The sequence below is a fragment of the Cloeon dipterum genome, chromosome X (genome assembly GCF_949628265.1).
Source record: "Cloeon dipterum chromosome X, ieCloDipt1.1, whole genome shotgun sequence".
NCBI classification, from domain to species: Eukaryota; Metazoa; Arthropoda; class Insecta; order Ephemeroptera; family Baetidae; genus Cloeon; species Cloeon dipterum.
The window spans coordinates 12738980-12761735 of record NC_088790.1 but is presented as its reverse complement, the minus strand read 5'-3'; the positions used below and the strand labels follow the sequence as shown (position 1 = coordinate 12761735).

At 39.6% G+C, this 22756-nt stretch overlaps 2 protein-coding genes across 4 annotated transcripts in view; both read left to right on the top strand.

Moving 5' to 3' along the window:
• The window catches only part of LOC135947418 (cell surface glycoprotein 1-like), a 34760-nt gene extending 24350 nt beyond the window's left edge, over positions 1-10410 (top strand). For all 3 annotated transcript variants that reach the window (XM_065496279.1, XM_065496280.1, XM_065496278.1), the window contains 6 exons: positions 2730-2861; positions 4169-4291; positions 4808-5058; positions 5636-5807; positions 7412-7665; positions 8338-10410. In XM_065496279.1, coding sequence (XP_065352351.1) covers positions 2730-2861; positions 4169-4291; positions 4808-5058; positions 5636-5807; positions 7412-7665; positions 8338-9537 — 2132 coding nt within the window. In that variant the 3' untranslated portion in view covers positions 9538-10410. The remainder of the gene's footprint in view (positions 1-2729; positions 2862-4168; positions 4292-4807; positions 5059-5635; positions 5808-7411; positions 7666-8337) is intronic.
• Positions 10411-14095: 3685 nt separating this feature from the next.
• On the top strand, positions 14096-21474 carry LOC135946684 (4-hydroxy-2-oxoglutarate aldolase, mitochondrial-like). The gene is made up of 7 exons (XM_065494995.1): positions 14096-14391; positions 14470-14598; positions 16267-16364; positions 17751-17915; positions 19391-19487; positions 20430-20563; positions 20632-21474. The coding sequence occupies exons 1-7, from the start codon at positions 14190-14192 to the stop codon at positions 20794-20796; spliced, it is 990 nt and encodes a 329-aa protein (XP_065351067.1). The 5' UTR covers positions 14096-14189; the 3' UTR covers positions 20797-21474.
• Positions 21475-22756: the final 1282 nt, after the last annotated feature.

Below are 22756 nucleotides of genomic sequence, written 5' to 3'. Positions count from 1 at the left end.
CTGGGTCTCGCACTCAATTTAGACCGACAATCTGAAGGGGGTCGCTGCAAGCTTGATTTGCTTAGGAAGGGTCCGGGTTCGAGCTTCAAACCACCGCAGAGAAAGAGCTTCACTCCATGAATATTAAATTAATCACGGCTTGTTGAGCACACATAGATGTTTTCTGCAGACAAATATAGTGGCAAATTCAAAATTTGATGGAAACCATTTAAGAAATTAGTACTGCTGATTTGGAAAGTAAAAATTCTGTCTACACACCGATGAAGACGAAGAAATAAAAAATTATTGACTATGATCAATACATATAATATTTCTTTGCATAAAATTCAGGTGATTTATTCAGTTGTAACAAACACGAATCTCATTTTGCACGTTGAAAGATTCGGGCGTAAAAAGTGCCACACCGAGATATCAACGCAAAACCCCTCAGTGCATAGTTTCCTATATGGCTTCCAAATAATAATCGACTCTGTCCTCGAGTGGGAAGTGGAAGAAATTCGCAGAAAAAATACCAAAGTGATTTTTTTCAGGCTGAAAGGATTATCGTGAGACCTCAAAAGTGAAAGATTAGTTTTATTTGTTCTTTTTTGAAATTTTTTAGTAAAACTTTTTTCATCGTAGCGCCAACAAATGAAAACTGGTGCAAAGTAAAAATATCAGAACACAACAAAATAAAACCATGCTACAACAGATATTTTAAAATGTACTTTTTTCGGAAATATATAGCCCCCTGCTTTGACTAGTTTTTCATGGCAGATTTTTTATTATTCTCTATGAGATTTCGATCAGAAAAAGCTCACTAACATTTCTTGAAATTTATGCAGTGCCAATTGGGTAAATTTTGGTTTAAGATCAACAACCTTTGATTAATCAACTATTGAAACTTGTTTTTTCTCTTTATTTCGCAGTAACAATCCCTGATTGTTGGGATGTTCATTGTACATATTTATTTTTTGGTTTGGTTGCATCCCAAACAATTTGGTAAGAAACTTGCTATCAGGGCATAAGTGAATGCATCCTTTTAGCTTTACATCCGTGATCACTGATGACATAACAATTTACCAAAACAATTAGAAAAGCACCGTCTCTGGTACAATTTTCCGTTAAATGTTTTTTTCAAAAATAACTTCTTGAGGTGGCTAAAATCGAGACCCCCCCCCCCCCACTTCCCTTCCGGATTCGCCGGACTGATTGTAGTGCAGTAGTTCTGGAAGAGTCCTCACTTCCTGTTTGCATGCCGTGTGCCGCTGCAGCCGCAGCCGCCGAGCAGACGTCGGACTCGGCGTATCGATTCGCAGGTGGAAAGTAGGCCAGCCAGCCAGCCGACCGTCCGCGCGCCCGTTTCCAGCGCCGCCCCCGCTCACCAGCGCACCCCCGTCGGTGACCCAATGTCACGGCCCCAGACAATGTCATCCACACTCACACTGCACCACTCTGCAGCTCCTCCTGCAGCAGACGCCACCCCCACCCATCCCCGCCGCCCCGCGTGTTTGCTCGTGATTGTATGCGAGATGCGCGCGAAAATAGCTCTTCGCAGATTGAGATAAATACCGTACACATGCAGACTCGCCGCCGACCCTTGACCTTTTGGCGCCGCACCAGAACCAACGCAAAATCATTCGCGTTTTCTTTCCGCAACTGTTAATCTCGGTTGATGTTTATAGCAGTCCCGTTTTCTATTTTACTATCCCTAAAAATGTATGAAAACAAACCAGTGAACAACAACAGACAAGAATAAAATATGAAGCTGAATAATTTAGCGGCTTGAGACAAATTTTGATTTTCTTATCACACTTGATTTTTATTGGGCACAGAATTTGCCGATTCAGCCCTCACTCATGTAAGGGTGATTAGTCATTTTTTTTACAAATTAAGTAACGAGAAACGTGATAATCATGTCTCGACGACATGCGATTGTCAGTATAAAGGCTTCCTTACATTTTTGGTAGACCATAGTTGGGATTGCAAAACACTTGGTTGATGTCAGAGGCGTAAAAGAGCTGGTTACATAACCATGAATTTATCTATCTTCAGAGACGAAGAACTCAAAAAGCAAGCATTTTCCTTAAAATCTGAATTGGGAGGAAGGATTAGTTAAATCACTGACTAAGCAGCATTTCTTGGGATGGCAATGGTTCGTGCAACATAAATATTAAAAAGTAAATTTTACCGCATTTTATGTTAATTCCAAACTATGTTAACAGAAAACTGTAGAATTTATTCTAAGATATTAGATTGTTTTAATAGATTAACGGAGTAAAAATAAATATATTTATTTCAATTTTCGAAAATTGGCACTGTTAAACTTGAAGTCAACAATATGCATGTATTATTTTACTTGGCGGGGACTGCTTGGTTGCGTTAATGTTTTGAACATTTCCTGGACGTGGAATGCCGCTTTCAAGCTAAAATTAAAACGAGAATAAGCGAACTTCTGGAATGCGTTAAACAAGTTGTTAAATTTTATGGCCTGTGTAAAGCATTATGTAAGTGCGTGAAAAGTGGCTGCCGGCACACTCAATATTGGTGCCAAAAGTTTAGAAATAAGAGACCATGCGAAAAGTCAACCAAATATACGGTGAAATGGGTAATTTTATAAATGACCATGCAAATCTTTAAAAAGATGGTTATTACCGTTGTTTATTGTAATCTAAGCCACAATGTACATTAATGGTACAAAAATAGTCACAGAGATGAGTGAAATAAATGAAATATTCCTTTGTTTACAGACGAGTACACAAAAATCACGACTCCGCGCCAGGACGTGCTGTTCAAGAAGGGCTACCTGGGACGGCGCCGCGCCACCCCCTTAGTGAGCAGCAGCAACGGCGTCGACGACAATGCCGCCAACGACAATGGAGGTTCGTATGTCGGTTACGTCAGAGCAAGGTGAGCGCCGTGCATTGTCACCTGCTTTCCGATTTAGAAATAGACCGCAGACGCCTCGAGTAAGGGAGTGACATCATAAACGTTCTGCTGCTCAGATCACGCGGATTATGTAACGCTGCATGGGGCGCAATCAGTTCCGATCTGTGTGGGATGAACGAGAATGAAAAGCAGAGAGAAAGTCGAGGCTTTCTGCTCTTTCTCTGCCTGCTTCAGCGGATGCCAAAACAAATAATCGTGCACAACAGACACTCACAATGTCAAAGAGCTGTTGGCACGTTGAGAAAAGCGGAAACAACAAAACGCGGAGGCCACACAGGAAATTGCTATGTAAAATCGGTCTCTTTTTTTGCGTGACCTCGTCTAATTTTGATCGTTGACTTTGGTTCTTAGATATGGAGAAAGACAATGTGGAACTTTTATAAAATTCATAATTTGTTTCAACCAGTTATATGTTGAATTTCTATTATTTATTAGAATTGACGAATTCGGATCGTTCAAAGAATCCTGAAGCTTTTTGAATAGAAGAATTTGCATATTATTATTGGATAACCCATTCCTAGTATATATTGAAAAAATATTAATTTATTTTCTTTAAATTTGACAGGTCAAAAAACAATAATGTTATTTTACTATTAAGAAGTTAAAAATATTACAGGGACAGTTTTTAAGATGCAAACAATGCAGATAGATCGAAAAAAAATTGGACAAAATAAATGAAATAATCCGGGGAAGACGCCAAGTTTGTAGGAAAGTTCCCTGGACCTGTGAAAACCCGTTTGATATTAGTTGATTTTGATATTGGTCTAGGATAATTGAAATACTATGTTTAAATTCCCTCATACTTCGTATAGCACGTGAATGAAAAATTATTGAAAAAACTAAACGCGCAGCTCGAATCATATAGATCACATACACGCAATGACGCAGAAGACACACCATTAGACTAAGAGCCCTTGGTGTCACGGAAATAAAAGCAAATTTTTCTTCTAGTCGCAGTCTACCGAACGAAAGAAAAATCGCCGCGAACAAACTTGGCTGATGTAGGCGAAGGCGTGCGTTACTTTTTCTTTCCAACTGTGCGCGTGACTTGCTGACGTCAGTCGCGCGTTGTCTCAAATTTAAATTCCTGACGTTTATTTTAGGATGGATAAAATATGACGGACTCAAACCCACAAAGATTTTACGCTCACTTAAACTGTTTGTTTACAATAAAGATAATTACAACTTTTCATCGGTGAACCATTTATCACCTCAAAGCAATGGTTTCTATTTTCTGCAGAGTGCCCTGACAACCAGAGCGAAGCGAGTTCAGAGACGGTGACCTCGCAGGAGCAGCAGCCCCAACTGGTCTACACGAATGGATACATCGATCCTCAAGGAGGACCAGTTTTCTACCTCAATGGTGCGTAAAACTAGCTTGGCTTTTGATCAATATCAGAATTTCCACAATTCAGATACTTTTTTGTTATTGGAGATGCAGGTCGTTGATATTTTTAAAAAGATTATATCCCTCTTGAATGTTTAGATTTTTTTTGTTATGGGAAAATTTTTCTTTAAGAGAATACCCATTTTCTTCTAAAAATTATGTAACCAAAAACGAATTCGGAAATATATCTTCAAATTAAAAGAGTCGAAATTAAAAAAATCAACAGTTGTCATTGTTTATAGTATGTTTTATTTATTATGCTCAACACGAGGTTTTAAATGCAAATTTTATACTCAATTTAGCACGTTTTTATCTTTTACGTAACTTAAATTAAAATGTGCACATTTTAATTTTAATTAGCGCGTTTATGCAATTACCATGGCTCATTTTCGCGTCATATAAATATTGTAATTTTTACTCCCGATAAGATTTAAATAATAATATATACATCTCATTTGAATTCCACTATATTGTGTGTGCATATTTTTGCAGGAGCGTACGAAGTGTACGACCCTTACACGGGCGCGTACACGTCGTTCATGGTGCCGGCCGGCTTCCCCCCGCAGGGTGGGGGCGTACTGACTGCCGTGCCATGCCAGCCGCTGCCCCTGCAGCCGCTCGAGTGGTTTAGCCCCCGCGCCACCCCCGACGGCTGGTGCTTCGTGCCACCCCAGTGCCAACAAGCCCCCATTCCCAATGGATCACTCGCTCCCAGGAAGAAGAGGTACTCCACAGACTCTCAGGTAAATTTACCATGATTATGTGAAAAATCGCAAATTTTGTTAAACATATATCACGCGGTGTCCAGGGGTATGTGAGCAGTCGGAAGCCTAACGGGTTAGTAGAGAGGGATGACGGCGCCAAAAGGGTTGGCACCAACATAGGCCGGCTGTTCACTCTCGATAGTTAGTGGGAATAAAGGAAAGAGCGAGACGCCGGTGTCCGTCACCTGGCTTATTGCATGATGCTCTATCAGGCAGAGTCAAAGGTTTGGCTGCTGCCTTGCCTTAATCGCTTGCAGAGTAAAACAAGAATTTATTAAAGACAAAGCCAGAGCTCTGTTGGCGTATTATATTTTTTTAGTAGAAACTTAATCCGAATTGATTCTAATTTCCAAAGAAATTTATTGAAACTGTTTGCCAAGCGTCAAGGTTAAGTTTTTTCTTTATCATAATTTAGTTATCTATCTTTCCATATACATAAATTCAAAAACATGAAAGCTGTTAATTAAATATTTAAAACTCATATCAGGTTCAAGGATTTTTTTAACAAAATGATTTTATAGTGTGCGAAATTTTGATTTTTGAATTGCGGTTTCAGAATTGCAGTCCAAACAGTTCCGAGTCAACGGGCCCACCTGGCAGTCCTCAGCACGAGGAGGAAGAAGAGGAAGAGGAGGAGTTGGACGGAATCGACCCTTCCGCTTATCAGCAGCCCCCACCCTACGTTTACCCTGGTTACATGTTTGGAGCCGCAGTCTACAATGTTAATGGTACGTAAATGATTGACATTTCGCGATTTATTATCCAACTCCCGCGAGAGCTCAGCTTTGGTTGACACGGCAGATCCCCTAATCGTAATTATCAGCGGCCAATTAATAAGTCAGCTCGATGCGGCATGCTTGGTGCTTGCCGGTGCCAGTTTGCGCAATCCATATTGCTCCCCGGAGAGTGTTAATTAATGCAGACGACTTTTCACCGGGCCATTTCGCAAACTCGTTCTATTCAGCCGAAACTTTTATTCATTTTGCGTGCTTCCGTCGCCGGCGGCACTTGGGGTTGATTGAACTTTTTGCTGAGCTCTCCTGCCAGATGCGAACTTTAGTGTTGCATAATCGGCTGCGACCATTCGATTGGCATTTCGAAAGGCGATATCGCTTCAGTCTCCCGCTGAGATGAGTATTATTAGTCGGTGTGCTTGGCGAACACACGCACGCTCTATCTCGCGGTGGGGCGGACAGTTTTAGCCCTGCCGCCTAGCACTCCAGCCCTCTGGCGGAGACAGCCATCGCTCGCCACAAGTCCCGCTTTTGCACTCGCATTCACACCGCCGGCCGTTGGCTCCGCGCTTTTGGTAAGACTCCCAATTACAAGTAATACCTTGTTTTAAATTTTGGCATCAATTGCTGCTAACTTGCAACAATTATTATAAGTTTCTAGACGTGCATACAAGTTATTTGGAAGTTGTCCAAAAAGACACATTGGTACTAGTTATAATATAAACATAAAAAAGGAAAATTTCACAATGTTTAGGGCTACTTTTAAACAAGACCTATAACAAAGATTTAGATTTTTTCTTTCGATCTCGAGAGTTCTTGTGTTTAAATAATTATTACCAGGAATATTATCAAATGATATTTCTCTTGGAAGCAATGACACGGTGAAGTGTGTAAGGCTGGCGTTGAATGCTTCATCGAGTCTCACACAGCCCCTCGCACTCATTCCGAAAATAGCCTCGCGGCGCAAAATGCCATCAGCCTCTTTTCTTGGCTCCGACTTTTGTATGCTTGCTGTGAAAACATGCATTTTGCATTCGCAATTCCGGAGTGAGAATTTGCCTGACTTGCGCCTGAGGGCTTTGATGTGTAGGCAACCGGCACGATGCTAATGTTTGGCGGGTAGGCTTGAATCCGAGTGCTTGCTTTCCGGCCGAGTGCCTGCCTAGCCAAAAAACAAGCAGAAAGTCAAGCCGGCAGAATGGTTCAACGACCCTTCAAGGGTTTCTTACTTAGCCAGATCATTGAACAAACATCTTGACATATTATTTTGGGCTGACAAATCCTTCGCACGGAGGATCTCAAAATGCGAAACTATATAACCAAAATACTGTGAATTTGTGCTCTGAGACTTTTCAAATTAAAAAATATATAATTCTATGGTGAAATATTCACAGGTACCATTATGAGTACTATGTCTATCACTAAAATGTCTTCTATTCAAATATTTTTTTTTTCTAAAAACACATCATAATTGAAAAGACTAGTATATTTTAATTTATATATCCTAATTTATTTTTTCATTTTATCTTCTTATGTCCTTCTCAGCTAAATAAGCATTAGTGAAGAATTTACGGAGGTTAAAAGAAATCTTATTTTAGGGGCGACTGTCCAGCCTTTGCCGCCAGCGAGCAACGGCACTGGTGGCAGTACCAACGGCTCGGTGGCCTGCACCAACGGCCACAGCAGCGAGGCTGGTCAAACCCAGACAAACGGCCACCATCCGGCGGTCAACGGCCACGGAAATCAGGTGGCCGAGCAGCCGGTAAACAACCTTTCTACTGCCACATCACAGTCGAGCAAAAAGCGCAAGAAGAAGAGGAGGAGGAAGCGCAGGACCCGCGGCGAAAAAGCGGTAATTAGCTGACTATGTCGGTGGTTGGGAGGGGAGGGGGTGGCATAAATTTAAATTCATTATCTTTGCTAGGTCGACATGAACTTTGGAGTTCAGATTTGTTTAAAATAAATTGAATTTCTTAAGCCTGTGCAGGAGGTTGAGATTTTTCTTAAGAATGCTGATAGTTTCAAGCGAATAAGTTTGAAGATGATTCATTTTATGTAGAAATGTCAATTTGAATCTCAAAATTGTACATAAACGGGAATTTATTGAATGCATTTCTGATCAGTAGCATAATATGCAGAATTATAATTTTTCTATTTGATGTACGACCAGCATTTAAAAAAACCGTACTTCTTATCTTTATTTTAATTATAATTTATGTCTTAGCATTAGACATTATACAACCAGAGCCCAAGCTCTGCATAATAAGCAAAAAAAAGAACTTTGTAAGTCGTCAGCATGAAAATCCAGGAAAAATCTGCCTTACTGTCTCTCTCTAACTTATAACGATATCTGTTTGGGATTTAAAAAGTTCCATCAGGGAGGAGGAAAAATTAATTTTCTCTCAACATTTTTTATGTGATGCATTGAATGTTTTTGCAATCCTTCCTCAAAAAGAACTATCTCTTCATAAAAAATTGTATATTGAATAAAACGTAGTTTCTAATCAATCACATGTATTTGCAGGGTACTGACGAAGGGTCTGAAGAGACCAGCTCCGAAGAGGGTGCAGATGAGAAGGAGCACAACAAAGAAGCCACAAACGGGCCAAAAGAGCCCGACAAAATGAGCTCGTCGAGCCCTGGTCTCGGCGGCCCATCAGAGAGCTGCAGCGAGTTGTCGCCGGCGTCGTCAGCACTGACGTCGTCACACAACTCGCAGGACGAGATGTCCACCGAGCCAAAGCCCGCAAGGGTGGAGGCGGAGCCGCAGAACACCGTGGTGGTGAAGCAGGAGGAGGAGACGACTGTGGATGATGGCGAGGAGGAGGCCGTGGTGACGGCCGCCATGGTCATCACGCCACGCAGCCAGGCTGAAACCATCCAGCAGCTGATCAAGGAGGCGGTCGAGGAGCCGGTGCTGGAGGCCGTGGTGGCCCCCGAGCCCGTCGTCTGCGAGAAGAAACCAGGCAAGATTGCGAGGAAGGGGTCCCGCAAGGCGAGGGCGCCGCCGGCGCCCTCCCCCACGCCGAATAAGGCGTCTTCCGAAGAAAGTCTGAGCGAGGTGGGCAGCCCGAGCCCGGTGCCGCCCCCGCGGCGCCGGCCCAAGTCACGCCAGCACCGGCCGCCCACGCCGCTGCCCCTCAGTGGCGACGAGGACTCGGTGGCCGCCGACCTCTCCGAGCAGATCGTGTGCGAGGCCGTGGCCGTCGTGGACGCTACCCCTGCCGAGATTTCGGAGCCTGAAACTGCCGTGGAGCCCTCGAAGCGGCCCATCACGGAGGCCGTGACTGAGTGGCTGCACGCGACTAACCCCCCGCTGTCTTTGGACAGCGATATCGAGGAGGAGGACGACCTAGGAGACTCGGATGCCGGTTCAAAAAACGCGCTAGGCAACCCTTTGCCTGCTCCATCCAGTAGCGTGCCGGATGGAACAGCAGGTACAAGGGTTGCAAGCCTCGGAATTGCCGGACCGGACAGCTGCAGTTGCTCCGATCCCGAGTGGGACGCCTCGTGGGATGGTGGAGGAGGAGGCGGCGGCGGCACAGCAGGAGGGGGAGGGACGGGGGTGGTGCGTCTCACGGGTGAGGGGTGGCTAGATGTGCACCAGCTGACCGACTCGGGCATCGAGTCGGGCGACGAGCCGCCTCCGGCTAAGTTCGTGCGCCACCTGCCCGACCAGGAGCCGCTGCCATGCGCTGGTGCCGTCTGCTGCAGCATCCAGTGACCCCACAGCGCCCCCATCCCCCTGAACGACGACATAGAGACTAACTGCTGCTGTGATAGGCCCGAAGAAGACACACTCTCACACATACACGACGACGAAGGAAGATCGGCGACGCAAGTCTTCCTTATCCAGCGCTTGGTTGATTGATTCATATTATTGTTCTTGTTGTGGTGGCCTTAGCGAAATAATGTATGCATGCATATTTCTCATACACACACACACACACACACATACACGGCTCAAGCGTATTTATTATAACGAGAGACACACACATACACACACTTACACGAGATGAACTGACGCTGCAGATTATCTGTATATTTGCATTTTTGACCGGAAATTGTGTGTCCGGCTGCGAATTTGCTTGTGAGTTACTAACAATTCGGCCACTTTGATTAGTTACAAGTTTGGTTTGGATTCTGCAGTTCTGGCCGTAGGATATTTGCAAAACTGTTATGAACACATATCTTTTGGCAACGTTGTTGTTCTTTTGAAGGACTCTCTCTGCTGGCTCAAACGATCGAATCGGATGGTTTAAGTGCTGGCCAAAACTGCAGCTGATCCGTCGGCTTAGCTGCTGAATCACTGCCTCTAACTCACCCCACGGCAGACACACACACGCGATTTTGTTTGTTCGCAAAAGGAGGAATTGGCTTTAACCCCTCACCGACCAACCGTCCAATAAATGACGCGTTTCGGGGCCCAGAGCGGCGCCCACGATCGAATCCGATCAGAGCCGTTGAGCTCGAACCATTTAACTTTTCACGAAGATGGGAAACATTATGCTTATTAATTATTGTCTCTTACTATATACTTTTTGTGCTCTGTTGACCACTGTTGCACTCAATTAAAGGTTTTTGTGCTGTTGATTTCCGCACCCTTCTCTTATTTTTCTCGAATCCTCCATTTTCACACTCTATCCACTTGGTCCCTCTGCGGCTTCTTCGAGTTTCTATCTCGATAAAGAATAAAAATTTAACTTTTGTTTTTTCATTTGGTGCGCCATGCAATGATCTACAAGCCACAGAGGCGCTGACTGAATAAGATAATAAAGGACTGACTTGTTATGCCGTTGATTTATGCAAAAACCAAAGTGAATTGAACCTGAACGAGAGAAATTTTCGAAACGTGTTTCATGCTCGTCATTACAATAAAAAACTATTTTATAATTGCTTTTTTGTTGAGATGTTGAGAAGTATGACGAAAATTCAATTGTTGGTGGCCCACCACATTAGTGTGTAAAAGTAAAAAATCACTTACATAAAAACACATATTTATATAGACGTGTATTATTGTACTAGCCACAATGTGTTGCATCAATGTAGGGACCCCATTCAATTATTGTCTACCCTCTGGTAAATGTTTACTGAAAAAAAATATAGAACTGAATGTAGCGCCAAAACTGGCTTTAAAAAATACAATAAAAATAGCTGTGTCGATCAACTTTTGTGTGGAAAAGCTTCAATGCAGAGTGACTGCATTTCGCTGAGATATAAAAATGATAAAAAATATCACGGCCTCAAAACTCTTAAAATAATAAAACACCTTGATATGTGAAATTGTGAATTATGAATGAAAATCTTTTTGTCACAGCTCAACTCGGAAAAAAATAATCTCAGGCATAATAATATTAAATAGGAACAGCCACAGATTTTGTACCAAAAATTAATTATGTTAACAAAGGCACTATTGGAAATGATTAAAAACCTGCTGCTTTTGAAATATTTATATTGTTGGTTGACGTTTTTCATGCTGCATTACATACAAATTAGTTTTTTTTAGAGAAACGTTATACGAATGCATCAATTAGGCAAAATCTCACACACGACACCACTTATAAATCAATATAGAAAAACGCATCTTCTAACATAGAGAGTCTGTAGATGAATCACGAGATAATATTGGGCATTCTTTTAGTGAGATCGATTGTAACATTAATAATCCATTTAGAGAGACGGTAGCAGATGATTTGAATCATATGACCGGATTAGTTGCGCATACATAGTTCGCATCAGCAAGCTTTGCTATCATTTTGTGAATAATTTCTGTTGACTTTGTGTATTTGAACAGTTTTAGAATTAAGAGACTGCTGAGAATTTCTTAAAATTGCGCGCGAGTATATTCTAGTGCCGTAGCCCCTGGCAAGTGAACGCGGCGAGTGGTACTTTTTGAAGCACCTCCCAATTCCTCATTTGGTCTTTTAATGGAGCCGTGTATTGTGATAAAATTCAAGATTTCTCAATATCAATCCTGGACTTGATCTTCTTAAACTGGATACCACTCGCCTACCAAAACGAAAAATACAAAATTTCGCTTTTAGATGTTATGACCCACACCATACGTTTACGAGCCTTAAGTTTTAATTACGCGTTTATATACGTGAGATTTAGATTTTAAACCTTTTTAATAACTTTCTTCCTTTTTATTTTGTTTTTACTTGTGAATTTTGTAACCTTCTATGTTCCGCGTGAGCGTTTGCGTGTCTTTTTGCTGATTTTGAGTTTTAAAAATCGACTTCACACCGACATATTTTTCTTTTATCAGCGATCGTCGCCACCACTTTTTAAATTACTTTTCGTATTTTCCGAAGCCCTTAAACTCTGTGAGAACTGATTAAAACAAGTTACGGCGTGTGAAGGGTAACATTATTATTCGTATTTAAATAATGCATAATATATGTACTATTTTTGCGGAGATGGCTATTAAACTTGCTGCGAAAAGCGCATTGTATATGATAATGTTGACACAAGTGTAAGGACACACACAAGACGAGTAAAACTATTAACGGCTTATATTCTGCTGACAATGCGAGTACTGTGTATCAATCAAGGTTGTGGAATCACACTTTTTGCCACGATAACTGCTGTGTATTAAAGATGTTGATTGACTCATATTATTGATGATGACGAATAAAGGGACACCGACTGTCCCGTTGATGCTCTGTTGAACCTACTATACACCCACACACAAACACACACATATGTTCTATTCGTACGTGTTTTCTGAAAACATGCATGCGTTGTGCACGTGTAAACACACATTGGTTGGTAGGCGAAACGAACGATTATAACTGGAATTAAGGAATAAATACGTCGAAGAGACGAGAAATGCTTTTGTTGCTAGAAAAATACCTTTCATAGACTTTCATTCACTATAAAATACCCCAGTAATTTAGACGAAACGGAAAAAAACTCCAAAATAAAGCCGTTGAACAAATTTTATAATAATTTGCAATTAATAACCTCAAGGAGTAATATTTATAAATTATGCATAATCAAGAGAAATATTTTCTGTCTTATTTCACGCAGTATAGCAACGAATAAGTCTTAGGAGCTGTAGAGTTTCCATATTTAATCGATAAAGAAAGCGTACAATTTCCTCATAATAATAGTAAAGATCGAAGCTCTCAAACGACTACTTGTCGTTCTTTGAACTGTTTGCAATAAAGTGACCCTTTAGTAAATCATCTAATAATTCAGGCGTAGATATCAAAAAATATGAACTTATCTTCAAGCAGTGTGTATTTCTTTAGGGAAACAAACAAAATATTTTTCTTCATTTATTGATTTTGAGATAAGTTAATTTCAAATTCGTCTACAAAAATTTTGAAATTTATAAGTTCTTTTAAATATGCGTGAATGAATTTAACGTAAAAACCATTTGCTTTTCAATAAAAGACTCTAAGGCAAGGCGGTCCATCACAAAGGCTCATTCCTTGTGCGTGTGCTGTGTGCTGTCCCGTGCAATTTGTTAGCGATGTACTTAGGTGCAAATTGCTTACTACAGACTGCTGCTTCAGCAGTGTCATCTGTCTTACTTTGGAAAAATTGTATTGGGCCATTAGAAAGTACCATCTATATAGTTTTATATCTTTGGTTGGGTATAGACTGATAGTCAAACAGATAGATTCTTTTTTTAAAGATGAAAGTTCAAAATTTACTGCATTTTTGGCGGGAGTGGAGACTAAACAATCTTTTAGACTACATTTTACACGAGAAATGAATTCTTACGAAAAACAAGAACAAGAAAAATAACTGTCTCTGAACGACTCCAAACAGTGAAAGTCTTATTATTTAAAATCGAAGAAGACGGACACACACCAGGTTGAATCTTTAGAGTTGAAGGTAAAGTTCTTCTGATGAAGCCTGCAAGGCCGAAACAGCTGCTGCACATTACAAAAACGTGTCATTTGAATTTTCTTCATCTAATTTTCACTAAAAGCGGACCATCCAAGATTAAATTTTCCACACATAGAAAAGCCATTAAGTTTTTCTTAAAGTAAAGTCCATTTATCACTTCCAAAATTAATTAAAAAACTGATGACCTTAAATCCTCCCTAATTGATACATTTGTGATCCTTTTTCTTGATAAATATGATTTTACCTCTTTAAATTTTGCTCTATGCCACCAATAGTAATATGTTATGACTTAATTTTAGGCTAGAATTATTATTTGTGACATTTTACCATTAATCAGGTCATCTTAGCTCTCACTGTTAATCTCTGTAAGAGGTAGTTATCAATGGACTTTAGATTTCAAAAAACAGTTAGTCATGGGACACGTGGTCAGTTGGGCGGAGCACCGGCGCGGCCGCGAGTCAAAAAAAGCAGCCGGGCCGAGGAGAGTATAAACAAATAAGAAAACGAGTGAAGATGGCATTGAGCAAGAGTGTGGCTGGCCTCTTCTCCGGGCCGAAAAGTTGTGTTTTCCGCAAATTGAGCGGCGCGGCAAGCAGCCAGCTTGACTTGTCGGGCATTTTTGCGCCCATCCCTACGCCCTTCAACCCGGACGAGAGCCTCGCCTTTGACAAGTTGGAGCACAACTTGGGTGTCTGGCAGAAAATTCCGCTCAGAGGTCATCCGGCCGGAACTTTTAAACTTTTGTTTTCCGTCAGCGCGCGACCGACGAATACATTAAAGGAGTTGTTTTCAGGTTATTTGGTGCAGGGCTCGAACGGCGAGTTCAAGCTGCTCAAGGATGACGAGCGGGTTGAGATGGTGCGCCGCTCTCGGCACTTCATTTCCAAGGATAAACTTCTACTCGCTGGCTCCGCCTGCGAATGTGAGTTTGGCGCCATTTTTCAAACCGAGATTCCTTTTTTAGCAAAGATAATACGATAACATTTTACCTGGTGTCTCAAGAAAAAAGCAAAACCGGTGTAAGGATTAATTTCTTAGAAACACAATCGGTTTTAAGCGATAAATTTACAATTAAATTTTTAGTAATTTTAGAGCGAGTCCATTAATTTTTTGAAACCTTTTATTTGTATTATTATGCCACTGACTCGAAGGCTACAAATGAGCAAAAATCACGCAATTATAAATCACAGACTTTTGAGCCTGAAATCATTTATAGTTTAATTATAGAGTTTTAAAAATCATTTTTAAGTGGTCTATAAAAGTTGGGGAAATGCTATTTTCTCAGGTTTAAATTTGCGAGAGTCCGAGCGATGTTTGGAGGTCGAGTGCGGGCTGATTTGTGCCAAAGTCACATTTGATATTAAATTTGACTCTCGCATGCGTGATTTTATTTTACGGGATGAGTGTCTGGCTTTTCCAAAAGAAAGAGCCCAGGCAGGAACACGATGAGCTGGTCCTTTTCTGGACTGGGCTTCATCCAATGAGGCCCATGTTATTCTTTCGCGATGTTATTGGTTGTTTGTTTTTCGCGAGGTGTTCTCTTTCTGCGTGTCACCCATCTCGAAAGAGATAATCTAATAAAAATTGTTCAACTGAAATATTATCTGGAAAGTGATTATACAGGAAATGTTCAATTTCGATATTTAATGCTAAATTAAGACTACGAGACTTACTGCCAATTTACATTGATTACTAAAAACGGCGAAAGTATTTTAAGGAGCACGTTAACTCTGGAAATTTCGAAAGATGATTTTTGCCCTCTCAAAACGAATATGAAAAATGCATGGCAGAGCTTTTAGCCAGTTTTCAAAACCAATAAAAAAAATGGATTATACTTATTAACACTAAATTTTCATTTTAAAAATTTTATCGTAATCAAATATGAAAAATTTGATGTATTGATATTATAGAAAATGAATGGCAAAGAAGTCTCACAATCGAAAAAACGTCCCCTTGTCAAAAATCTATGAATTTTTTAATTATAAACTGTTTGTATTAAAGTTTATTTGTTATAGTTTAAATAATGTAATGACGCAATGTTAAATTAACTATCTTTATTTAAATATAATGTTGCATTGAATCACAATACGTGACTCAACGTTGCCATCTTTAAAAATATGAAAAAGAAGTACCCATTTGACCTAATTTTTTATAACTTTCGTAACTCGTCTCTTGGAAATATGAAAAGTAACGCACGGAGAGCTAATTAATGCAATGCCAGCTAGGCAGCAATTGTCTGCAGACGCGAAAATTAGGCCGTCGGACGCATTACAACAAACGCGAAACGCACGTGAATGCAGGCAGACACGTCCGCTTACTTTGGTATAATGGAACGTGCGAGCGAGTTTCGCCTTTAATTCGCGGCTCATTATTGTGGCGCGTCTCGCGCGACTGACCTCGCCCGCGCTCACAAGCAACAGCGAGCGCGATGGGCACAAAAGCACCAACATTTTTAGCCCGCTGACATTTTTGCCACCTTTGGACGCGCGCTCGTTTTGCCGCGCGACCGCTTTTTTAATTAAGGCCTCTTTTGTTGCTGGCCGCCTATTATGTCCACCTGGCCTAATTCGCCACTCTGCATCTTCCGCAGCCACCCGGGCCACCATCGAAATGAGCAACCTCATGGCCGACGCAGGTGCTGATGCCGTCCTCATCATCAACCCCTGTTACTACAAATCTGCAATGAACGTAAATATTAACTGAAACTGAAAATTAACGTAATGACCCTCCTCGATCTGTGCGTTAATATTTCATTTTTCTGTTCAACTAATATTTTCATAATTAATTAATCACCCAAAACCACCAAACTGGCTTTTATATATATACACCGTACTCCGTCTCCTGTCTAATAGCGAAGAAACTTCAGCAGTGATTAAAAATACAAATAATACCAATCTAACAATTTTAAAACATATGAAAATCAAAATATTGCCTGATCTGTCCAGATATTTGAATTTCAAATCCATTGATTGAAAATTAATTTAAATGTTCAATTGAGAATTGTTAGAAAAATTTTGAAGACGCCGAACTCATCTTCTGCTGGAGGTTAAAATTAAAAAAAAAATAAGGCGATCTTGTCAAATCAGCAAATAAATTGACGCTCTTGGCAACGAGGAAAGTCAATTTCTGGATTTTGTTTCAACATTAGGAACTCTCCTCGAATACAAAAAAATTATGTAATTTTAAAGTTTTTATTTTTTACTGAAAACTTTATGCAAAAAAACGTCATTCCATAACTTGACTTGTCTAACCTAAATTTATGAGCTCTACGAGATGGCATCATCAAAATTAAAAAGTTCAATACTTCATTTGAGAATTTGAGTTCTATTTCGAAATATCAACTGTTACCTTTATCTTTGGCCTACCACTTTGAGGCTACAGAAAAGTTGTTCCGTTTGAAGAGATGAGTTCAACGGTGTCTGAATTTCTGTTCTACAACCAATTTAAACCGATTTGGAGACAAAAATTCAAAAACTCCAAATTAAATAAGTCTCCGCAAATGTGGTAAATTCGGCAAATTCTTTGGCCTTTTGGTCAAATAGAGCCTAGTTTTGGTTAAAAATAACTTTCGTTACTATCCTCAGACACTTGCCTAAACTTAGTTGAAATATTTTCTAGATTTCAATCAGTTTTTCAACGTTTTAATACCCCCAGCAAAATGATAATTGATAAACACATCTAAAAATTTTTCAAGACGAGACTACAGCATCTTTTAAGTTCAAATAATCTAGAATCAACTGCGTGCTATTTATTTTCGCTTTGGTGAACGAGATAAATATCTCCTTGAAAATGCACTCGACTTTCCTTTCGAGTTTATTTGAGCAGAAAAGAAAAGTCGGATCATATTCTCAACATCCTCGCCGTTTTGCGGAGAGATTGCGCAACGCAAACGCGCTTGGTATCATATTCATACATTTCTATTTTGCACATTATATAATAATCGGCCACTGTGCTCGGGGCTCGTGTTTCTCCCCGCGTCGAGCGTTTATTACGTGTTTTGCGCGCGCGGTCATAAATATTCATTATGCCAGCGTGTGCTCTTTCATATTACACGAAATCTCTTTGGGTCGACAGGAGGAGACGCTGCTCAAGTATTTCTGGCGCGTGGCCGACGAGTGCCGTATGCCCGTGGTGCTCTACAACATGCCAGCAAACACCGGCATCGACCTGAGCGTCCCTCTCATCACCAAACTCGCCCAACATCCCAATATCGCCGGGCTCAAAGACAGCGGTGCCGATGTAAGAGAGCTAATTTTAGTGGATTTATTTTGATGCCAATTTTTTAATTTGAATACACCACGATCTTAATCATCGTGCTAAAAATTTCAGTTTCCTCCCCTTAGTCCTGTAGCTCCCATTTCTTAATGTGTATTTTCATTAGGGGAAGATCTGAAAATATATTCCAGGATGTTCTCACAACTAAGCCTGCTTAAAATATTTAACAATATCCCAGAAAAATTAAAACTAAACCATATTTCGCATTTGATTGTCAAACTGCAAAAAAAATAAGAAAATTATAATTATTTCTGAAACTACACGCATGAAAGGCGCTTTAGATTTTTTGACAGTTTAAAATTTTTTTCAAATTGACCAGTTGCATAAACCCTTAGTTATTGAAGCCGCCAACAGATGGCGCAACCACAGACTTTCTTAGAAATTTTGTTTTAAGCGGTTTTAAGGCATTTTCGCTGCGATTTCAGACTCAATCTAGCTATTTTGCTTTTTTTAATTAATTTGCTTTTTTTGACGTGCTGAAAATCAAAATCGGTTCAGCCATTCGCCGTAGAAACGTTGGAAAAGATTTTTTTAATTCAAAAATAGTTTTTCACGATTCTACGGTGATTGGCTGGACTGATTTTGGTTTTCAGCTGGTCAAAAGAGAGCAAATTAATTGAAGAATACACAGTAGCTAGATTGAGTCTGAAATCGCAGCGGAAGTGCCTCAAAATTGAAAGTCTACGGTGGCGCCATCTGTTGGCGGCTTCGAACACTTAGGGTCTATGCAACTGGTGAATTCGCTAAAATTTCAGGCAATCGATTCTTTAACTTTCGTCGTTGTTCTAATAGTTCAATTATGCGCGTGAAAGACACCCATGACAAAGATTCTGCTGCCTTTTGAAGCGTGTTATGTAATTTCTTTAGAAGACTAAAAAATAGTAAAAAAATTACAATACTGTACATCACATCATCTTGAAAAAAATATGGCTGCATTATTACATATTAATTTCTTTAGCACATTTTTTTCCATCAATATTACTCTCTCATTAAAACAGATCACTCAGGCGTGTGAAATATTTCATCCTGCTCAACAATTTGCATCTACCGTAATTTGCCAGCGTCGAAATGAACATCATTCTAGGATCCAACGACAGAATATTGCTTTCCCGGGGTTTTGCTCTTATCAGCTTGTTTCTGAATTCCTAGTTCACATTGGAACGCGAGAACATTTGCCTGAAAGCACTCAACGCGCTTGTCTCACTTTGTCCAAATTTAATATTCCCTAGCTACATATTGTATGTGCGCCGTCTGAAATTCGCATTTGCCGGTGGAGAGAGGTGCAAATTTTATTTAGAGAGGGATGATGCGTTGTGTGCGTTCGCAAGCACGCGCGTCGTTTTTTTGCTTCTTTGTCATGCGACCGTCTCCTTTGAAGCTTCTCTCCCTCGTGTGGGACACATAATCTCCTACTCAAGAATCCAAATTTTTGTTTGCAGGTGGGCAAAATGGCACAAGTGGTGCACACGACAAAGGGACTCGGTTTCCAGGTTTTGTCGGGTTCGGCTGGACTGCTCCTTCCCGCGCTTGTTGTGGGTAATGTCTTTGTTTTAGTGCACGCAAAGTTAAAGATGATAAATGGTTCCTTAATGGTGCATTGCCTATTTATAGGTGTTCTTGAACGAAAATTTATAAAAAAAATTAGCCAGCTCGCATTAAAAGCTGCGAAATAAGACATCTGAACTAATGTGCGATCACAATCTCAGGCGAGAATAGCCCGTTTTTTCCAAACTATAAAAAATTTGGATTTTTTTGCTCTTGATATTCCTTAAAAAACACTAAACGTAATAATTTGAGTATAATTTGAAACTAAGAGCTAAGAAATTTGTTTTTAACTAAATTGCAAATCAAATAATTAAAGTTTTTAATAAATTTGGGCTTTTCTTTAATATGATTCAGCGTTGGGCAGTAACCAACAAGCATTTTTAACTCACATACAAAATTCAGTATCATTCAGGGGGATTTTAGTTTTGCAAAAAAAATCCTTTTCATATATTTCAGTGTGAAATAAACGGTACCCTAGATTTGCCGATTATTTTAATTAAATTAATTAATTGTAAGTGTAAATAACTACTAAAATAGTTGAAAATTTCATTATAGTTTATTTCGTTAAACAATCGCGAATAGAAGCTCAGAATGTTAATTAAACTGTCGACATTCTATTGATTTCAGAGCCCCAGTTGTTTAAGAATTTAAATTGTATGCAAATATTGAGCAATTGATTAACGCTGAGAGAAGTTTTGCTCGTGTTACCTGATTCTACCTGATATTATTGCCTGTCTATTCACTTTGACGGTTCAAAGAGCATTCAATTAATATGTTAGACAAATAGAAACAGCAAACACGGTGCCTAACCAATTAATTTTGTATAATCAAGATAAATATTTTCAAACATATTCTAATTTTTTATGTAATTGCTTTAAAATATTATAGATACATTTTTCTCTGTTTCACACGACTCTTTTTAATTAAATTCAGGTTGTGTTGGTGGAATAAATGGCTTCGCTAACACGAATGGAGCGGAACTGTGCCAGCTGATCAGTCTTTTCAAAGAGGGAAAACTAGAGGAAGCTGGCGAACTGCAACGGAAAATTATGCATCCCAACGCGCTGGTGAAGACTTAAATTAATATTAATGCGCTCGCCGTGTGTTTGTAACGTTGGGTTTATTCACCACATAGATTACGCGAATCTGGAACGTACCTGCAACTAAGGCGGTCATGGACGCCGGCGGTCAACTGTATGGGGGCCCGTGCAGAGAGCCACTCGCTCCCGTAACCAAGGAACAGCTCAAAACGCTCATCGAGGCCTTCGTCAAGGAAGGATTTCTACCCCAACAAAAATGAATGTGATATGTGAATAATGATAAATTGTCTACAATTTTTAGTTGAAAATTTCAGTGTTTGAAGCCAATGTTGACTGACGGCACCAATAACGTTTGACAAATTTCTGGACGTGTATAGTTGAAATGAAAAAATGTATGGTAATTTAAAACCTAATGGTGAACATTTTTCACTATTTTGGTTTTAGAACAGATTATTTGGGATAGATTTATCTGTAAAATGTTGCTTGTTGGGATTAAATAAAGACGAATATACCAACAATTCAGTTTTTCCCAGCACCAAGTTCTGCCCTCTCGGCCACAGAAGTATTTTAGTTGTTGTTTGTGTGTTCACCATTAGGCAGCAATTATTATTCTTGTCGTTCATTTTTCAATGTAACAAAAAATTGAAAAGCAGGAAGACTCATCAGCAAAACTGATTCCAAAATCAAACAAACAAATGGAAATTGGTGCTCTCTTTGAGCAGCTTCTATATTACTAAAGATTGGATAATCAATTGGACAATAAAGCATGATACAAACCCCCCACATCACCACATCAGTTGCGATCATTTGATCGAAATTTAAGGCAACTGTGAAATTCTGATAGGATTGAAATGAAAGGCAAAATTAAATAAAGAATGACAATAACATTGCTGCTGTATTAAACTTAAGAATAAAAATTGTTTTGATCGAGTAAAAAAGTTCTTTAATTGAGTGCTTTGCTTGTGAAAAGGAGTTGTTAAATACGGAAAATATAATTATATTGATGCATACACTTAATTTGAAAATTTAACGATTTTTTTTAAAATTATTTTCGTAAGAATTTGAGGTGTTTCACAAGCAGGGAAACTATACCTTTTAAAATTATTTCTCAATTTTGCTACTGAGGGGAATCGAAGCGTAATGCGTTGGGAGAAATGCAGTTAATTTGGAAGTAGGGTGGGAAATTTCATTCATCAGCCTAAAATGTGTTTTGGAAAATAAACTTCAAGAACAACCAAGCTCTCATGAGGCCCATGCATGGGCCTGTGTTTGGCGTAACCCTATTAGCTTGAAAGTGCAGATGAAAATTAGATTACACACGAGCGGCGTTCCCCTTACACTCTGAGACGCTTTTACAAGTTATCGAGGCGTTTAACGAGTATAGCTCATGTTTCTTTTGCCCGAGGGCCTCGAATAGTTTTCCTTCCTCGAAAAGTGGCGAAACAAAATTCTACAAACTACTTTTGTGTTGTCCAAGCATCATCAACGCTGTGTTTCCCTTGACGGATTTGCCTGGCTTTGGGTTTTTATATAATATTCCCTCGGCGGGTGCGGAGAGAATCTGCTTACAATTAGTTTCTGATTAATGAATATTCCCTTTCGTAATAAATATCATGAAACAGAGCGCAAGAAGAGTTCCTCGTGCAGCCAATCAATAATTTGTTCGGGAAAAATGCAATTTTGCAAATGCAGGCATCAAGTTTATCAAGTTTTCTAACTTTTTCTTCATCACCAACGAAGCAAGGAATTGCGTTTCATTGTGAGTCAGAGGAATTTTTTAACTCTGGTACAGCTCAACACAAATATGTATGTTTCAAGAGCACCATACAAATTATATCAATGTTTAACAATAAAAAATCAAAGTTTTCTCGGAAGGAGTTTTCCATTTTATTCGCTTCATAGCACCATGAAAAATTAAAATTTCTTTATTCTTTAAAATTTTGAGAATTATGTCGATAGATAAAATTTTTAAATCAGCCAAATTGAATTAAAAATATGATGGTAATTTGACAACATCATAGTAACACGCTATAATTGAATGTAGTCTTTTAATGACACCAATGAGATGAGTAGTAAATATTTTTCATTCTCATTATGTGTGACCAAGACAGTAAAAAAGCTACATCGCAGTTTAAAATAACTTAGACACAAAACTGAAGAAAGTAAAAAATGGCTACTCTCATTATTGGATGAATCTTTTAACGGGTCTTTTGTGACATT